The 17,917-nt window shown below is 53.0% G+C and overlaps 1 protein-coding gene across 4 annotated transcripts in view; it reads left to right on the top strand.

Moving 5' to 3' along the window:
- The window catches only part of LOC118223252 (receptor tyrosine-protein kinase erbB-4-like), a 366,133-nt gene that overhangs the window by 189,187 nt on the left and 159,029 nt on the right, over positions 1-17,917 (top strand). For 3 of the 4 annotated variants that reach the window (XM_035409521.1, XM_035409517.1, XM_035409519.1), the window contains exon 2: positions 2,960-3,114. In XM_035409521.1, coding sequence (XP_035265412.1) covers positions 2,960-3,114 — 155 coding nt within the window. The remainder of the gene's footprint in view (positions 1-2,959; positions 3,115-17,917) is intronic. The other variant, XM_035409520.1, reaches the window with a different exon arrangement.

Below are 17,917 nucleotides of genomic sequence, written 5' to 3'. Positions count from 1 at the left end.
CCCCCCCCCTTCCGCCCCCGCCCCCGCCCGTAATAGATGAGCTCTGGCAGGAAGCAGGCTCCCCGTTTTAGGAGTGACACCTCCGCAGATGGGCTGTCTTTCCGTCCCGGGGGGGCGGCTGCTACGTACGTCACACGGGCATCGTGGGTAATCAAAGAAACGCGTCCCCCCACCCCCCTGCCTCCCGGCACAGCGTGCTGCCAGCGGCGGGGTGTGGCTTAACGCTCAGGCGTGGAGGGGGGGGGGGGGGAGGTTCGTGCCCTTGAGGACGTGCCTCAGATGATGTTGCTGCTGCCCCCCCCCGCTCCCCCCTCCCGGATCGCCGTTGTAGGTCCGATGGGCAGAGTGCCACGGGACGTCCAGCATTTGGTAACGCAGGGGGGGCGGAGGGTTGGAGGGTCTCCTTTTGTGTTCTCGTTTCGGCTTCACTGTTGCATTAGCATCTGTTTCGGCAGCACCGTACCTCCCCCCCCCCCCCCACCTGCACGTTTCCGCGGCGACGGCGGCGGGCGGGAGATTTATTGGAATGCGCGGCGGCGGCGGCGGTGGCGGCGGTAATATAAACCGCCCTCCTTCGCCAGGCCGCGACTCCCGCGTAATCTCGCCAAGCGGGCCCTGGGGGCACAATAACCGCTTATTGCTGCTGCCTCCACTTTATAAACCCCCCCCCCCTCCGCGTCCCCCCCCCCATCCGCCACCCCCCGCCCCCCCCCCCCCCTCCCGCCCGCCGCCCACCGCTAACCCGCGCTAACCGTTATTGAAAACACGGGCGTCCGTCATTGATCACACCTGTCCCGTCCGGCTTTTTCGATTTCTCCCCTTTATTCAGCTGCGGGGAAGGAAGGAAGGAAATAAATAAATAAATAAATAAATATAAAACTGCGCGCACGCTCCCCGCTGCGCGTAATCTAATAACAGATTACCAGGGATTGTTTGAACAAGCTCTCATTTGTCTTTTTAGCCCCCGTAGCCTCTGAGCTTGCTTTTATTTATTTATTTTTTATTTTATTTTTTATTTTTTTCTTTCTTTTTCGTTTTCCATTCCGGGGGAGTGTGAGAAAGTGAACGGGGGTGGGAACGATGGCTTGCCTCCTGTTTGATAATTCTAATGAAAAAAAGAAAGGAGAAAAAAAAAAGGGGGGATCAGTTGGGGAGAGCCGCCATTATTTGACTCTGCAGAGGAGGCTCTAGAGTTAGATAAAGGGGGGGGGAGGGGGGAGGGGGGGTGACTCACTCGCAGGGAACACACACGGGGTCCTGGATCGTTGGTTTCGGATGAGGGACCGTCCTCAGTCCCTGATACCGGCTCCGCCGTGCCCCCCCCCCCCCCCGCGCCGGAGGTGGCCCCAGCCCCCGCTCCCCCCCCCACGCCGGAGGTGGCCCCGGCCCCCGCTCCACCCGACCTGCCGTTTGACAGTTTGCCGTGTGACAGGCTCCAGTCGGGCGTGACCAGATCCAGGGAAGGACTTGTCACTCCTGTCACCGTGGCGACTCCTCTGTCCGCGACGACGATGTGGCTTTGAAACCTAACCCCCCCCCCCCCCCACCTCCCACCCCAACCCCTACCTTGCTCGCGGTCTTCAAGCTCGACCGACGAAACATCAAAAAATAAGCCGCCGTCTTCGCCCTGTGGAAGGGTAGGCCCGACCACCGGGCCGGCACCACCGCTGGCTCGAGTCCATAGCTTTGCTTGTCTTTCCCCCTCCCCTGCTCTCTTTAATCCGGCCAAGTGGAGCCATTTTGTTTCCGGGTGAGATCGCGGGGCTTTCCGTTTGGCTGTGTGAAGTCTCGCGGAGTAGAGGAGAGGAGAGAGGGATGAAGAAGACTTTGTTTGTTTTCCGGAAGCTTCCTCCCGTGCGCCGGGCGTGTCTTCGTCGGCGCGCGCGGTGGACCGGGCCTCAGCGGCGGGCGGGGGGTGTGTGTGCGGGAGGCCCGCGCCAGCGAGCGGGTAGCGGGCACCTCCGGGGGCGCAGCGGGCAGTGCCAGCTGACGGAGCAGATGGCGCAGGACCCGGGCGGCGGAAGGTGTTTGATGGGTGGAAATGGCTGTGGTTAATTACTTGTCAAGTCGGTTGCCGGGGTGCCAAAGGGGGGGGGGGTTGGAGTGAAGGGGGGGGGGAGTGGGGCTTGTCTGTTCCTGTGCCTGGGGCCTCTCCTCACCCCCCCTCGCCCCCTCGCCCCTGGCAGGCCGGGCCATCCGGTGCGTCTGCATTTCACAGCTCGCCGGGCGGCCATTGACGCTCTCCCCGGTGCGCCGCACTTTGCCCCGGCGGCCATGTTTGTTTGATGCCCGCGCCGCCGCCACCGCGGCCTCCTGTACAGCCGAAACCCTGGCCTGCGTCCCCTCCAGCTCCGCGCTGCCAAACCAGCCATCGAGCCAGTGGGCCTCCCAAAGCCTGTACACAGCGGCAAATAGTGCTCATTCAGTAAAAATAACAAATAAAAAGTCTTTTATTTCATTATTTAAACAAACAAAATTAAACGTATTTTTCTATGAATAAGGTAATACTGTTATAGACAATGAGTGTGTGTGTGTGTGTGTGTGTGTGGGGTGGGGGGGAGGGGGGTGTAGTACAAGATATGTGTATCAGGCCTGGAGATTGCTGCTGCTGTTACTGAATGTGTCACACGCGAATTCAGTCATGTTCACCTTATCGCTGATCTTATCCATGTCAGGCTGGCTGTGGGCAGGTCCTCCACAGAGAGCCTTTGCGTGTGTGTGTATGTGTGTGTGTGTGTGTGTGTGTGTGTGTGTGTGTGGGTGTGTGCGTGCTGTGTGTGTGTGTGTGTGTGTGTGCGTGTGTGCGTGCTGTGTGTGTGTGTGCGTGTGTGCATGTGCGTGCTGTGCGTGTGTGTGTGTGTGTGTGCATGTGTGTTTGTGTGTGTGTGTGTGTGCGTGCTGTGTGTGTGTGTGTGTGTGCATGCTGTGCCGTCACTGATGCCCCTCCCCCCTGTCTCAGCAGTATGCGCCGGGACGGAGAACAAGCTGAGCACGCTGTCGGACCTGGAGCAGCAGTACCGCACCCTGCGCAAGTACTACGAGAACTGCGAGGTCGTCATGGGCAACCTGGAGATCACCAGCATCGACCGCAACCGTGACCTGTCCTTCCTCAGGGTAGGAGCAAGCGCACGCGCGAGAGAGCGCTCACACACACACACACACACGCACGCACGCGCACGCGCGAGAGAGCGCTCACACACACACACACACACGCACGCACGCGCACGCGCGAGAGAGCGCTCACACACACACACACACACGCACGCACGCGCACGCACGAGAGCGCTCACACACACACGCACACGCACGCACGAGAGCGCACGAGAGAGCGCTCACACACACACACACACACACGCTGAGAGAGCGCTCACACACACACACACACACACGCGCGCGCGCACGCACGAGAGCGCACACACACACACGCGCACGCTGAGAGCGCGCACACACACACACACACGCACGCTGAGAGCGCGCACACACACACACACGCACGCACGAGAGAGCGCTCACACACACACGCACGCACGCTGAGAGCGCACACACACACACACGCGCACGCACGAGAGAGCGCTCACACACACATACACACGCACGAGAGCGCACACACACACACACACGCACGCACGCACACGCACGCACACATGTGTACACACCGCGTATCACTGCAGGGTTATCGAGTTCCATTACCGAGGTCAGCGGAAATGGAATGTTCTAGAATGCCACTGTAAAACCACGGAGGAGAGACCATTGTGCTGCAGGCTGCACTTCCAGCAGGGACATTCGAACGCCCCCCCCCCCCCGGGGAATATATAATTAAGTAGCTGCAAAACCTTTCAACTTGAAACCTAGTTGAACAAATCCTCAATTATACGACTGAACCAAAGTCACGCAAGCAGCAATCGGAGTGTTTTATCGTAGAACCAAACAATACAGTATAATAATAATGTGAGCATGGGTCACCATGCCGACCCCCCCCCTCCCCCCCGCCCCCCATTGGAAAAAAAGCCTTTTCTTGTATTTCAGTCTTTAATGTATCCGTATACAATATCTGGATCCTTGCATGCTGATTATCTTAATGGGGTTCCACAAAAACCTGGCACCAGAAAGTGGTTTTCACCGTTCCTTGTGCGCACCAGATTTTTAAAATTGGGCCCTGGCATGGGGGATCACATATTATAGTGCCATGCGTAGGGGTGGGGGGCGGGGGGGGGGGGGGGGGGGGGGGGGGGGGGCTTTTGCTACGGAGTTAGTTCTCCCCGTGCTTACCGTACTTTCCAGATAAAGTGTTTTTTCCCGCCTGCCGCAAGCAGCTCGCTGTTCCCAGCGGCGGGGTTAGCGCTACGCCCGACAGCCCGTAGCTACGCTCCGTCAGTCATGGTCTCGTCCAATCAGGCTAATTCTACACCCGGCCATCACGCCACACTCCACGCGCTCAGTGCTTCACTCTGATTGTCTTCGGGTTTTAAGTGAATAATGTCCCCGCAGAGCATATTTCAGATGTATTCAGAGAGAACATGGTAGGTATTATTCATACAATGTCCTCCCATCGTTATTATTGTTATTATTATTGTTATTATTAACAATATATACAATTGAGTTTCAGTACTCATACCCGTGAGTACTATAATAAAACGGCTTCTCTTTCTGGCCAAATGAATGTGAATGTTTCCATTGATTTACTTCTCCTTCTGCTTTCCATTAATTTCCCCTATCATATACAGCATGCTATATTTTCAAGAATGTTGTTATTGCAGTAAGAAAAAACATGTATTAAATTGTGTTACTATAAATATTTAGTAAGTTGTATAAAAAAAGAAATTAATTAAGAAAGTAAGCAATTAAAAAAAATAAGTCCCTCAAAGATTCGTGCAAACTGCTGGTCTACTGTTTAGTCTACTGTCCTTCATCCTGGTAGAGACACAAATTGAAGACTGCTGGGTAATGTTGAGTTGTTCATCCAGATAAAGGCAAGCAGTGGGTATTTCTGGTCAGTGTAGTTCATTGTGATAGAGACATGCAGTGGGTGCTGCTGGTCAGTGTAGTTCATTTTGATAGAAACACTTGAGTGAGTGATGCTGGTCTTTATTGTTCATCCTGATAGAGATCCCTTAGTGAGTGATGCTGGTCAGTGTAGTTCATCCTGATAGAGTCCCCTGAGTGAGTGCTGCTGGTCTGTGTAGTTCATTCTGATAGAGACCTCTGAGTGAGTGCTGCTGGTCTGTGTAGTTCATCCTGATAGAGACCCCTGAGTGAGTGATGCTGGGCAGTGTAGTTCATCCTGATAGAGACACGCAGTGGGTGCTGCTGGTCAGTGTAGTTCATTCTGATAGTCTGTGTAGTTGATCTTGATGGGGATACCCTGGTGAGTACCGGCCCCCCGTAGCTCACTCTGATAGGGGCGCGCAGCAGGTCCCGGGGGCTCACGCCGATAAGCCTCCCAGCGGGGCGAGTTTTCGGCACGGGGGGCAGCTCCGCACCCCGTCCTAAACGGGGACAGATGAGCCGGGGAGTGAAGGAGAGGCAGGACGGCGGGCTTCCCGGCGGCAGACGGCGTCTGCGGAGAGCAGATAAGAAAAGCAGAAAGAATGGAGGCGGGGGGGGGGGGGGGGGTAGGGGAGGGGAGGGGGGCAAGGGCTGAGGGGGTGGGAGGGGGTGAGGAAGGTTGTTAACAGTGACTTTGCGAATGTGGCAGAGATAAACTGTGAAAGAAGCGGGGGGGGGGGGGGGGGGGGCAGGTGGGGGGTTGGGGAGGGTGGATGTAATTCGAAAACTGAGCCCCTTGCCCGCCCGCCCACCGCCCCTGCACTCGTCAGTCCCGTGACAGTTCCCGTTTCCGTGGGGGAGAGATAAATAATGTCCGTGGTAATGGGAGATCAGGGCGGGGTCACGCCCTTCCTGTCCCGGGGTAAGTGGAGTCAGAGACTGTCCGGTGATTTCGGGCCCCTCGTCCTCGCCTCAGCAGAAGTCCCACACGCACTCCGGGGCGGGCGTAGCTCAGGAGGTAAGCGCGGTTGTCTGGCAGTTGGAGAGTTGCCGGTTCGATCCCCCGCCCTGGGCGTGTCAAAGTGTCCCTGAGCAAGACACCTAACCCCTAATTGCTCCCAATGAGCTGATTGGTACCTTGCATGGCAGCCTTTCACTGTTGGTGTGTGAGTATGTGTGTGAATGGGTGAATGAGAGGCATCAATTGTACAGCGCTTTGGATAAAAGCGCTATATAAATGCAGTCCATTTACTCTGTACTGCTGCTATATACTCTCTCTTCCTCTTACTCTCCAGCCTTTGCATGGTGTGCATAATTCTTATATCATCCAATGGTTTTTTTTTTTAAAAATTTTTTTAGATTTTGCTTGACCTGTAGCAGTCTTTTGTACCACAGGTTATGTTCCACTTACCCCACTTGCAGTGTGCGCCCCTCTGTGTGTGTGTGTGTGTGTGTGTATCAGCAAATACGGGTCAGATATCACACGCACACGTGACGCTTCTTCATATGAGCTCACGGCGAAGACAGAGATCGTGGCGCACGCCCACTCACAAAAGCACTGATGAACGGAGCGAGCCTGTGCCGCTAGCCTCTCCCTCGCGGAAAGCACCAGGCCTTCCCGGTCACGGAACATTTTACAGCTTTTCTTCGTTTTTTTTCCCGTTCGACGTGACGTGCACGGCCTCGAGGCCGATCCCGCCGTTTTATCCGGAGGGGGGGGGGGGCAGACCGGGTCAGTTTTCGGCGGACAGGCCCCTTCGGGTCATCACGAGCGCGGCTTCAAATTTGTTTTCGGCACGCGGAGGGAACGCGGAGGGAACGCGGAGGGAACGGAGGGAACGGAGGGAACGCGGAGGGAATGGAGGGAACACGGAGGGAACGCGGAGGGAACGGAGGGAACGCGGAGGGAACGCGGAGGGAATGGAGGGAACACGGAGGGAACGCGGAGGGAACGGAGGGAACGCGGAGGGAACGGCTTGACCTGGAGCCGCTGAGTCAGGGAAAGGTCAGGGCCTTCCGTAGAGGCGCCACTGCGGGAAAATAAAATAAAAAAATTTTTAAAAAAACACAAAGGCGAGCCTTAGCGGATCCACTCTGCACATTTCCATTCCCCAAGGTTCGTTTTGCTTAAACACTTTCTGCTGAAGGTAAAATTCGCCTAGAACTTTAAAGTAGGTGGCTACGTTTTCTATGGTATATATAGAACCACTGTTTATTGTCAGAGGTTCGTCTTTCTCCATTTTCTAGCCAGGGCTTTCTTCCGTGGTGGGGGTGTTGAGGGGGGTGGGTGGGGGGGGGGGGGGGGTTGGCAAGTGCTTGTAACTGATTGGTCAAAACCTCATCTGACTAAAACCAGGCCAAAGCAGTGACCACGGTATGATTATCCTATCAGGCAAGGGGCAATTACTGAGAGCATACTGTGCGATATTTACTACAGAAAATCACTGCTGTTATTTATGAGCTACGGTGTTGCTGTTGCTGTTTTTTGCTAAGCGTTAAGAGATTCACTTATATATTTGTATGAATAAAATGTGTATTTGCATAAAAGTTTTTATTTGTCAGTGTACATCGATTTGTCAAAATGTATGGCGATGCAAACTGAGTGCGTTCCGCAATACCGTTTGCAATGTAAAAAAACTGAAGTGCGCTGCGTTAAGAATAAACTCCGAGCTCCTTAGCGTCGCGTTAAGCACCGATAAAGTGTTCAGCGCGGGCGCGGCTCTGAGCTCTGCTCACAGCGAGGCGTCAGCCGCGGGTTTATCAGCATAATACTGCCGGTTATTAGCGCCTGCGTCCTGCGCCGCGCATCAGACACGCCAATAACACGCACCGCGTCGGGAACAATGCAGAGCCCGCCGTCCCCGTGCTACCCCCACCCCCCCCCCCCAGCTCAGATAATAAGGGGACAACAGGGGCGGAGGGAGGCGTCAGCCGTGCTTTTAACGGCGCGATTAGCGAACGCCGCCACCGCGTGAGGAGCACGCAGCGGAGGGGAGCAGGCTCTAGCTCTACCCGCCGTCCGCCTTGCCGACGGTAATCCCGGCCCGGCCCAGCCCGTGTTTGTTCTCCCGGCCCGAGATTCGCCGGGGGGAACGCCGGCCGCCCGCCGGACGCACCGGGCCCCGCCGCGCCGCCGCGTCGCGGACGAGCGTCACGAACGGCCATCCCGCCGCGCGGCTCGCGGGTTCCGGCGGCTCGGCAGTTAGCGGAGCTTAACCGGACGCGCTAATTACAAACAGGGAAGGAGAAAGGCGCGCGGCGGGGGAAACGGAGCCGGGACGGGACGGGGCGGGACGGCCAGGGTATTTTTGGGGGAGATTATTATTACGACTTTCAGAACACATTAATAACAGGGATCCCGGTGGGGGGGGGGGGGGGGAAGAAAACTTCAACCTTGAGGGTAAAAAAAAAAAAAAAAAAAAAAAAAAAAAAATTACCCAGAAGCCTCTGGGCTGACTCCAGAATGATTGAAAGTGATGCCTTCTTCCCTGCCTTCCTTTTAAAGATAGCCAAGATTGATGAGCACCTCGCAAACACCCCGAACAGCTTTAATAGTAAATAGAGTCCATCGCCTAAACTGTGGCAACGGCTGATGAATTAAACCGCAACGTGATGAATAACGGTAATTCTGCCACTGAAAAAAACGTTTTTTTTTTTTTTAGTGTGCCCGTTATGTATGCAGTGTGTGTGCAGTGTGGATATCACAGGCTGGATATTATGTGTTCTTCGCGCAGAACTTTTTTTTTAAGATTGACAGGCTGTGTATGATTCCTCTCAGCCTTATTTACAGTAGCTCCCAAATCTCATAATATCCTCCGCGTGCCCCACATCTGCTCCTCGCTGTGCGGGGGTAAAAATCTCTGAAAAATTCATAGGCCGTTGCCGCCGCCGCCGCGTTCGCCGCTTCTCTCTGTTATTGCCTCTCGTCCGGGAAAATACTCGTCCGCTGCATTGTGACTGCGGCGGTGTGAGAAGCCTCCGTCCGGAGTTTCCGGGTAAACAGTGTGAAATCAGCTGCGGCGGTCCGCGCAGGAAATTGAGAGCGACGCACAGGTGCATTCTGGGAAGGAAGGAACGTACGCGCGTCACTCCCACAGATGCAAACAAATCAGCAGCGGCTGAGCAGGAAGTTGAGAGCGACGGACAGGTGCATTCTGGGAAGGAAGGAACGTACGCGCGTCACTCCCGCGGATGCAAACAAATCAGCAGCGGCTGAGCAGGAAGTTGAGAGCGACGGACAGGTGCATTCTGGGAAGGACGGAACGTACGTGCGTCACTCCCGCGGAATGCGGACAGATTTTGGGCTCCCCCCCGCCCCCCCCCCGCGCCCCGCGCAGTCGGCAGCCCCCCTCTAATCGCCGTGGCTCACTCTCGCTCCTTCAGCGTTTAATGAGCTGGCGTGCTGTTAATTACCCCGCTATCGTCCGCAAACGAAAACCGTAAACATTTCCATTAGGCGTCACATCGTTAGCTGAACAATTAGGCCCCGGCGGGATTGATAAGCAATATTTGCAGATATGACGTTGCCATGGTGCTTCTCTCTCTCTCTCTCTCTCTCTCTGTCTCTCTATCAGTCTCTCTCTCTCTCTCTCTCTGTCTCTCTCTCTGTCTCTGTCAGTGTCTCTCTCTCTTTGTCTCTCTCTCTCTCTGTCTATCAGTGTCTCTCTCTTTGTCTCTCGCTGTCTCTCTCGCTGTCTGTCTATCTCTCTCTTGCTTTCACTCTTTCACTCTTTCGCTCTTCTGCTCTTACTTACACCAGCAGCAGAAGGGTTATTAGAGTCTGTGATGACGGACGGTGCCTCGGGCCTTAGCTTGCTCTCTTTTGCTCCTGTCTCGGTTTTTTTAATTTTTTTATTTTTTATAAAAGCCTGTACACTTCCTCCCAGCGCTAGTCTGGGGAAACTGTCACATCCGCGAGGACCTGATACGGCTCAGTCAGGCCCAGCGCTCTCAGGTCCCCCCGCTGTGACGTCCAGATTCAGCTGCAAGCGCACAACTTTCATCACCTCACAAACGCAGCGCCGCACACCCCAGCTCTGAATCCTTGGCTCACCGTCGTTCTTAAAACACAATCTGCATGTCGGAGCCGTCTGTGATAGTCCCGAATTCTACCTCCTTACTGTGGTACTTAAATATGCAAATAATGTGTGTGAGACAAACCTATTAAAACAAATGAACAGGTTGCTCTCAACGCAGTTTACATTCGTGTGGATGGAAGTGGTGGAAAGTCCAGGGGTCGGAGAGTTTAAGTCCTGCCATGTGTTTCCTCCACCCATGAACCCTGCCAGCTGATTTCGCTAATTAATTATACCACCTGGATGAATAATTGTGCTAATTAGCTAATACAGGTGACTGGAACAACATACTGGGGAGTACTTTCTAGACCTGGATTTTCCACCTCCTGTATGCAGAATTACGTTTCAGGGACACGTGTGATTTGTGGAGGCCTCCGTTGAGACCGCCATCGAAGGTTGTTACCACAATGTCACATGTGTTCCTCCTGTGATGGTTTACAGGCCAGTAGCTTCCGATAACAGAACCCCAATTAGACTTGCCCCAGAGGACAGGGGTTAATGGGGTTAATGTGCTTATGCTCAGAGGGAGAATTGGTGTCTTTCACTCAAGAGACACCGCTTGCACCTAAATATGTAGATGGAGGTCGATGCCACATTGAGATAACGCTAACTCTGTGCAGTGTGTGTATGCCATTTACCCACCTCTGAAGGTGAAGATATGAGCGTTTTGGTGGGGAAAAGACTGTGAAACACCATCTAGGCATTCAGATGAAAACATTCGATTCAAAAGAGAAACTTTTAAAGCCCCCTAGGATATAGCCAAGCCACATACGGGTAACCTAGCCCGTTTATATCAAAACATCTCTCAACCTAGATTTCCACCCCTACAGACGTCTAGTTTCTGGTTTTTGCTCACCGGGTAGAGGCCTGAAAATGATTTATTCCCCAGCGATCACCCCCGGCAACAGTCCACTCTGTGGCGGGGTGGGGGGTTGGGGGAAGGGGGGGGTGGGCATGTCTGGATTAGCTCAGATTAGGCGACTTCACTCTTCCTTTCTATATTAATGAAAACTGATTAAGTGTTCCGGAGTTCTCGTTGTTGAGGACAGCTAGATTGGATTGACAGTCACAATTAGCACTGTCTCAAGTTCATTTTCATCGCTTTAATTTGACTTAATCAAGGACAGAAGGAGAGGAGAGAGAGAGAGAGAGAGAGAGAGAGGCCAGAAAGGGAAAGAGAAAAAGAAAAAAGGTTGTACAAAGTTTGGCTCAGTATTGCACAATTGAAAATTTCTAATCAAACACTTCACATGTGGTTAAAGTGTGCGGATTCTCAGATTTTATTAAACTGAATTTTTTAAATAAATTTTGTTATCACCGTGTAGAAATTGTGTGTGTGTCTGTGCGTGTGTATGTGTGTATGTATGCGTGTGTGTGTATGTGTGTGTGTTTGTGTGTGTGTGTATGTGTGTGTCTCCGCGTACGTGTGTGTGTGTGTGTGTGTGGTTGGGGGTGGTGGGGGATTGCTGAGTTTATAAAAAGCGGATGGAAGGCCTGCTGAATGGGAAAGGGCAGGCTGGGCCATTTTCAGAGCTGCCAGTCTGATGAATTTGCTCTCAGCCCTGCCTGATCACTCCTGTCTTTCAACAGACCATCTCTCACACTGTCAGTCACAGTCAAAGAGATAGAAGGATTAAGCGAGCGAGAGAGACAGTGAGAATGGCATATTGAGAGGAAAAAAACCCGGCTCGATTCACTTTGAGTTTGCGTTGACGTTGGAAACCCTCCATTTTGGCTCAGCTTTATTTCGGCCCCACTTGCATTTGATGCATGACGGTTACCTGACCTCCGGCCAGCAGAGGGCGCTGTGGACAAACACTGGCGGGGCGGGCACCCTTCCTGTAATTCTCCCATTGACGGTGGCAGTCAGGAAGCTAAGCCTTTTGTCCGTTCCCACACACGCGCGCGTGTGTCAGGAAGATGCATTGCCGCGAAATCGGAGCTCAACCGGGGCTGGCGGCTGGGTTTCCAAGCGCCGGCTAATGATCTTACAAGCCTTGACTGACTCTTCATTAAAGCCCCATCAATCATACCGCTGGCACCGTCGCTGTCGCCATCCCCTCCTCCCCCCCCCTCCCCCCGGTGGACGGCGCTAGAATTCCGGAGTGTCCTAGCAACCGGGGGCAGAGAGGAAGTGGCGAGCGCATGCCCGTCGAGTGGCAGTTACAGGTCCCCCGGTCTAAACGGCTTCCTGCTGCTCCCCATGACGTTCCTGCGAATTCGTCAAAACCGAATAGCAACAGGAGCGACCGCCCAACAGTTTGAGACTAGATACATTTTAACCGTCTAAATTGTTCTGATTTGACTCATTTCAAAAAATATGATACGATAGACATAATGGTGAAGCTAAAGGGCACGGTGTGTTAATTTAGCCGAATCAGCCGGGAGCTTCTTCTTCTTTGGCCGCGCAGATGAACTGAAAGAGGCGGAGGTGAGACGGGGCGCGTTTAACGGTGGCTTTTACACCTCCGGAGCAGCGCGGCATTTTTGTCATTTTTAAATATCTCAGACGGCGGGTTTCTGGGCGCTCGCGTCTAGACGGAACACAAACAGACGCCGGGCTGAGGGGCGGATCCACGGGCTCTGTGTGAGGCTGTGGGGAGCCAGCGCAGGCCGTTCCTGACCGATTACAAAATTTGGCGTGACCGAGGAGTACGATAAGACCTTCGCTCCTGCAGTTTTGGAACTTAAAACCGCAGAGAGATCAACAGAAATCTCCCTCTGTCTCACTCTCTTGCTTTCTCTCTTTCTTTCTCTGTCCTTATTCTCTCTCTCCCACTTTCCCTCTGTCCATCTTCTCGCTTTCTCTCTCTCTCTCTTGCTCCCTCTCCCTCCATCTCTCTCTCTTTCTGTCCATCTCCTTTCTCTCTTTATCTCTCTCTGTCCCTCTTTTCTTTCTCTCTCTCTCTCCCTCTCTGTCGCTATCCTCTCTCACTCTCTCTCTCCTGATCAACCCATCTGTCCACGCCGCTCAGTCTCTCTCCCACAATGCTTTGCTGCCCTGGGACAGAAATGAATGAGAAAGCCCCCCACTTTCTTCCTGAACTCCATTTACTGGAGAGTGTCACATTCCCAGAAGCCATTGTGTTCGCACTGTAATAGTCCTCTCTGACTGGCCGGCTGTAGCTCTCCCCTTTGTGCTGGTGCTCTGTGGGCTTGGAGACAGGCCAGCTGAAAGGGAAGTGATTAGATTTGAGCAGGGCCTCTAACCCCATCAACCGTCGCCACGGAGAGAAGCATTACAGACACATTACACACAGACACAAACACAGACACACACACACATGCAGACACACACACACACATGCAAACACACACACGCACACATACGCAGACACACCACATATACACACATACACACGCACACACACAGGCACACATACACGCACAGGTACACACACACACAAACACACGCACACATACACACTGGCACACATACAAAAACACACACACACATGCACCACTCACATACACACACACACACACACACACACATATGCACATACGCACACACAGAGGCACGCACACACACATGCACACACACACAGACACACACACACACATGAACACACGCAGAGGCACACCATACACACACACCGCACACACACACACACACACTTACATACACACACACAGGCACACATACACGCACAGGTACACACACACACAAACACACGCACACATACACACTGGCACACATACAAAAACACACACACACATGCACCACTCACATACACACACACACACACACACACATATGCACATACGCACACACAGAGGCACGCACACACACATACACACACACACAGACACACACACACACATGAACACACGTGGAGGCACACCATACACACACACCGCACACACACACACATACACGCACAGGTACACACACACACACACCGCACACACACACACACACACACACACACTTACATACACATAGACAGACACACTCACGCACTACCATTTGCAGTGTGGCCCGTGCTAAATCACTGAGGGATCACCTGATAAAACAAATAGAAGGACAAACCTGCTGGCGTTATTTGTTATCATGATGGTGACATTTCCCTTCTGTTGTCGCCAGTGCTTCACGTCAGTGCGCTCGCATTTTAAAGTGCAGAGGAGGTGGTTTTAGTCAATGAGCAGCGCCATCAATTGCAGCTGAAATATGGAGGGAATTTGTGAAATCCACTTTCCGTGGGCTGTAAGCTCATTGCCGTTTCCCTCAGGGGGGGGCATGGGGGGCAGTCAACAAAGAACTCCTCCCACTGGCTCACCAATGCACAAACATTTTATTATTCCCTCCAGGCCCTGGTCTACCCATGCTCCCCTGCATGGATGCAAGGGTGGAATGCTGGGAAACTGAGTTCTTTTTCACCTCAGAATGCTGACTTCGCCCACCTCAGGAATTACAGCACCTGACTGAAGGCAATTCTGATTGGAGAACTCAGAGGGTCTGAGAGGCGGAGGGGCGGGGTGGGGGGGGGGGGGGGGGGGGGTTGGCTTGGGGCACAGAGGGGGTGGGCTGGACTCTGATTGAACAGTCAGTCAGAGTCCTGAGTCAGTACCTGTAGTCAGGCTACTTCTGTGACCGGTCACCACTGTGCACGCAGACACTCCCCCCTCAAGACATGACTGACATCTCTCACCAGAGAGATGGGGAGAGGGAGAGAGAGAGAGAGAGAGAGAGAGAGAGACTGATATTACAGCTTATCATGGGATGACACACCAGCCAGGGGGGGGAAAAAAGAAGAATGAAGAGGATGACAATCACAGTGGGAAAGACTCAGACTGCTCTTTTTTTCCGGGACGACGATTTCAAGGCCTGTGTCTATGGGCCTCTGTTAACGTCGGCCATTTTGCCCGGGAAGAAGAGCGGTGGACATACTGGGAGATTTTTTCTTTTTTTTTGTATTTCCTTTTATGCTTCTCGTACATTATCGGCGAATTAAATCAAATTGCCCTGCGGTGCGAGCAGCGGTGCGAGCAGCGGTCCTTGTAAGACTCGAGCTGGCCACAATGCTTCAGCGCTGCTGATGCCGGCCGTAATAGCCATCGCATTGTCCCACGCCATTGGCTCGCCCACGGACAGCGCCTCGCCGTGCATTATGGGTAGATCTCCATTCTCAGCCCGCTCATTCAGGCAGTTTTGGAGGATGATAACAGAGGTCTGTTATTCCACCAGGAGGAACCTTTTTTTGTTACTGTGAGATCATTTCTGAAAAGTGAGGAGGAGCCTTTTTGTACTGTGAGATCATTTCTGAAGAGTGAAAGGGACAGGGTTTTTATGTTCCATTGATAATGCCCGTGTATTGCCTATTACACCGGTATGAGAGGCTTAATGTCATGACTGATCCTCGTCAATCACTTTTTTAACCGAAAGTTTAAGTGGGTCAGGGCCTTGGTACACTTCAGCTCTTTTGGTTGAGGCTAGCCTGCGTGTATATGTATGTGTGTGCGTGTGTGTTTGTGTGTGTGTGTGTGTGCTTGTTTGTGTGTGCGTGTGTTTGGTTGTGTGTGTGTGTATGGCCATGTGTGTGGATGTGTGTGCTTGTTTGTGTGTGTGTGTGAGAGATACTATTGGCCTCTTCTGTGTAATAATGACCCTGGGGACTTTTTGTGTACTGGTTTTCCTTCCTGGTGATATTCATGATGTTAGTGCATTATACATAGAATCACATAACGTACGTTTCATCACACACATTGTTTGACTGAATTTTACATCAGCATAAAGCTGGCGGCCCAGTCAGGTCCAGCTAATTAAGAGGCCGGTTGGCTTGCCGATGACAAGGTTGCGTAACACTGCTGTACTGTACTCTACAGCTCAGCAGAAACCTGAAGACTGACGTCCTCTTTGAAGACTCTGCTGAATTGATTTATTGAGCTGTTATGATGCGTAATGGCAGAGCTCTCTTCCTGTTAAACGTGAGCCCTCATTCCAGCACCTGTCAGTACCAGTCAGCCCCATTGGCCAATGGCCACCCCGAAGCCAGACTTGGGTCTTGCCAAGTACCAATGAGCAGCAGTGCTTGGAAGGTCTTCACAGGCGATTGGAGGAAGAGGCAAACAATATGTACCGGTGAGCCAATCACATTAATTCATTCACCGGAGCGGCGAGAGAGAATGAATGGACAGGTGAGGAGAGGCTAGCTCTGCGACCGAGGGAAAACGCGAGGAAGACGAAGAGTGATAAGGAGGAAGAGCTGGGAGGCCTGGGAGGTCTGCTGTTAGACGTTCGCGCGCCTCGTCTGGCTGGTTCTACACGGCCGGAGCGGGGCGTGTTCATCGCTGTGGAGCAGCCTTTTCGTGCAGGGGGAGAGAAGGTGCCAGAGCACGGGATCCATCTTGTTTTTTGGTGTCGGCGGGGTGGATCGCAGGCGCGCTCGCTCTTCTGTTTCTATTAGCGCTGGGGTCCATGGGAGCGGCGGGCTGGCCCTCGCCGTGCCTGACTGTAATTATGATTGGTGTGTCTTGGCTCCCCACACTGACCTTGTTTTATTGTATTGAGGTGGGCAGGGGAGCTTGGAGTGGGAGTGGGGGGTTGGTAAAGGGGGGGGGGGGTGCCTTGCTGGCTGGCTTTGGTTAAGAACTGAAGTATATTTATTACTGCTGAAGACAAAGGACTGCTTTCTGTCTGTAGCACTTATTGAAAAATTTACAATTGTGCTGGATTTGCTTATGCATGTCTTTCGCAGAACAAAGAGTTGAAATGTTGGGAAAGTAAAAGTGGGCAGAACAGAGAACCTTTTTTTCGGGGGTGGGGGGGCAGGGGGTGCAGGGGGTGGCTGGGTCCCGCTCCATTCTTATACCAAAACCTGCAACCTGCTGCCTGCAGACTTCTATCAACCAAGGTACAAAGCCGTTACCCAGAATGCCTTGCTCAGCAGGGATTTTATTTTATTTTTATTATTTTTTTTTTTTTGTTGTGTCCACCCCCTGTGTTTTCTCCCTTCCCTTGTATCACACACTGGCCGGTCACTGTTTGTATAAGAGCTCATTAGGATTACATAGCCATTTAGCTAAGTGACACCGGGTGTAATTGTGCCATCCATCAGCGGCCGCATAATAACACCCTGGGAAGCGCTAAAGGGTTGATTAGCCCTCTCTCCCGGCTCCACCGGCGGCTCGGAATAATGAGCGCGTCGCCGGCCGCGGGGCGAGGGGGGCGTCGCCCTCCGAAGCCGCCAGTCACGCTGCGTGACCCTCATCGCCACGGAAACCGGAGGGAAAAAAGAAAAGATAAAAACGCATTCGGTCCTTGTGCTGTCCTGTCTTGTCGTCCCTTCTCCACTCTCTTAGTATCTGTCCCTTCCTCTCTCTCTTTCTCTCTCTCTCTGTTTCTCTCTGTTTGCCTTTGCTTAGTATCTCTGAACTTTGCTGTGAGAGTCACGACTACCTTTGTGTTGTGACTGCTTTATAATGAACAGTGTAGCGATCTCATCACACTGCCTGCTTCCAACGCAAACACACACACACACATGCACGCAGACATGCACACACACAAACAGACGCATGCACGCACGCACGCACATACACACGCACACGCGCACACACACACACCACACACACACACACATGCACACAGACGCACACACACATACACACACATACACATACACACACGCGCACACATACACACACATACACACACACACAGATGCACACATACACACACATAGACATACACACACAGACGCTCGCACACACGCACACACACAGACGCTCGCACACACGCACACACACAGACGCTCGCACAAATGCACACACACACACAGACGCACGCGCGTTGCTCTTCCGCCCTTTCTTCTTGGTAACGACCCCCTGAAATCCAATCGGCTCCTTGTAATTACAAT

This window comes from Anguilla anguilla, chromosome 3, assembly GCF_013347855.1.
Source record: "Anguilla anguilla isolate fAngAng1 chromosome 3, fAngAng1.pri, whole genome shotgun sequence".
Lineage (NCBI taxonomy): Eukaryota > Metazoa > Chordata > Actinopteri > Anguilliformes > Anguillidae > Anguilla > Anguilla anguilla.
Note: the sequence above shows the minus strand (reverse complement) of the source record. Positions and strands in the feature narration are given on the sequence as shown.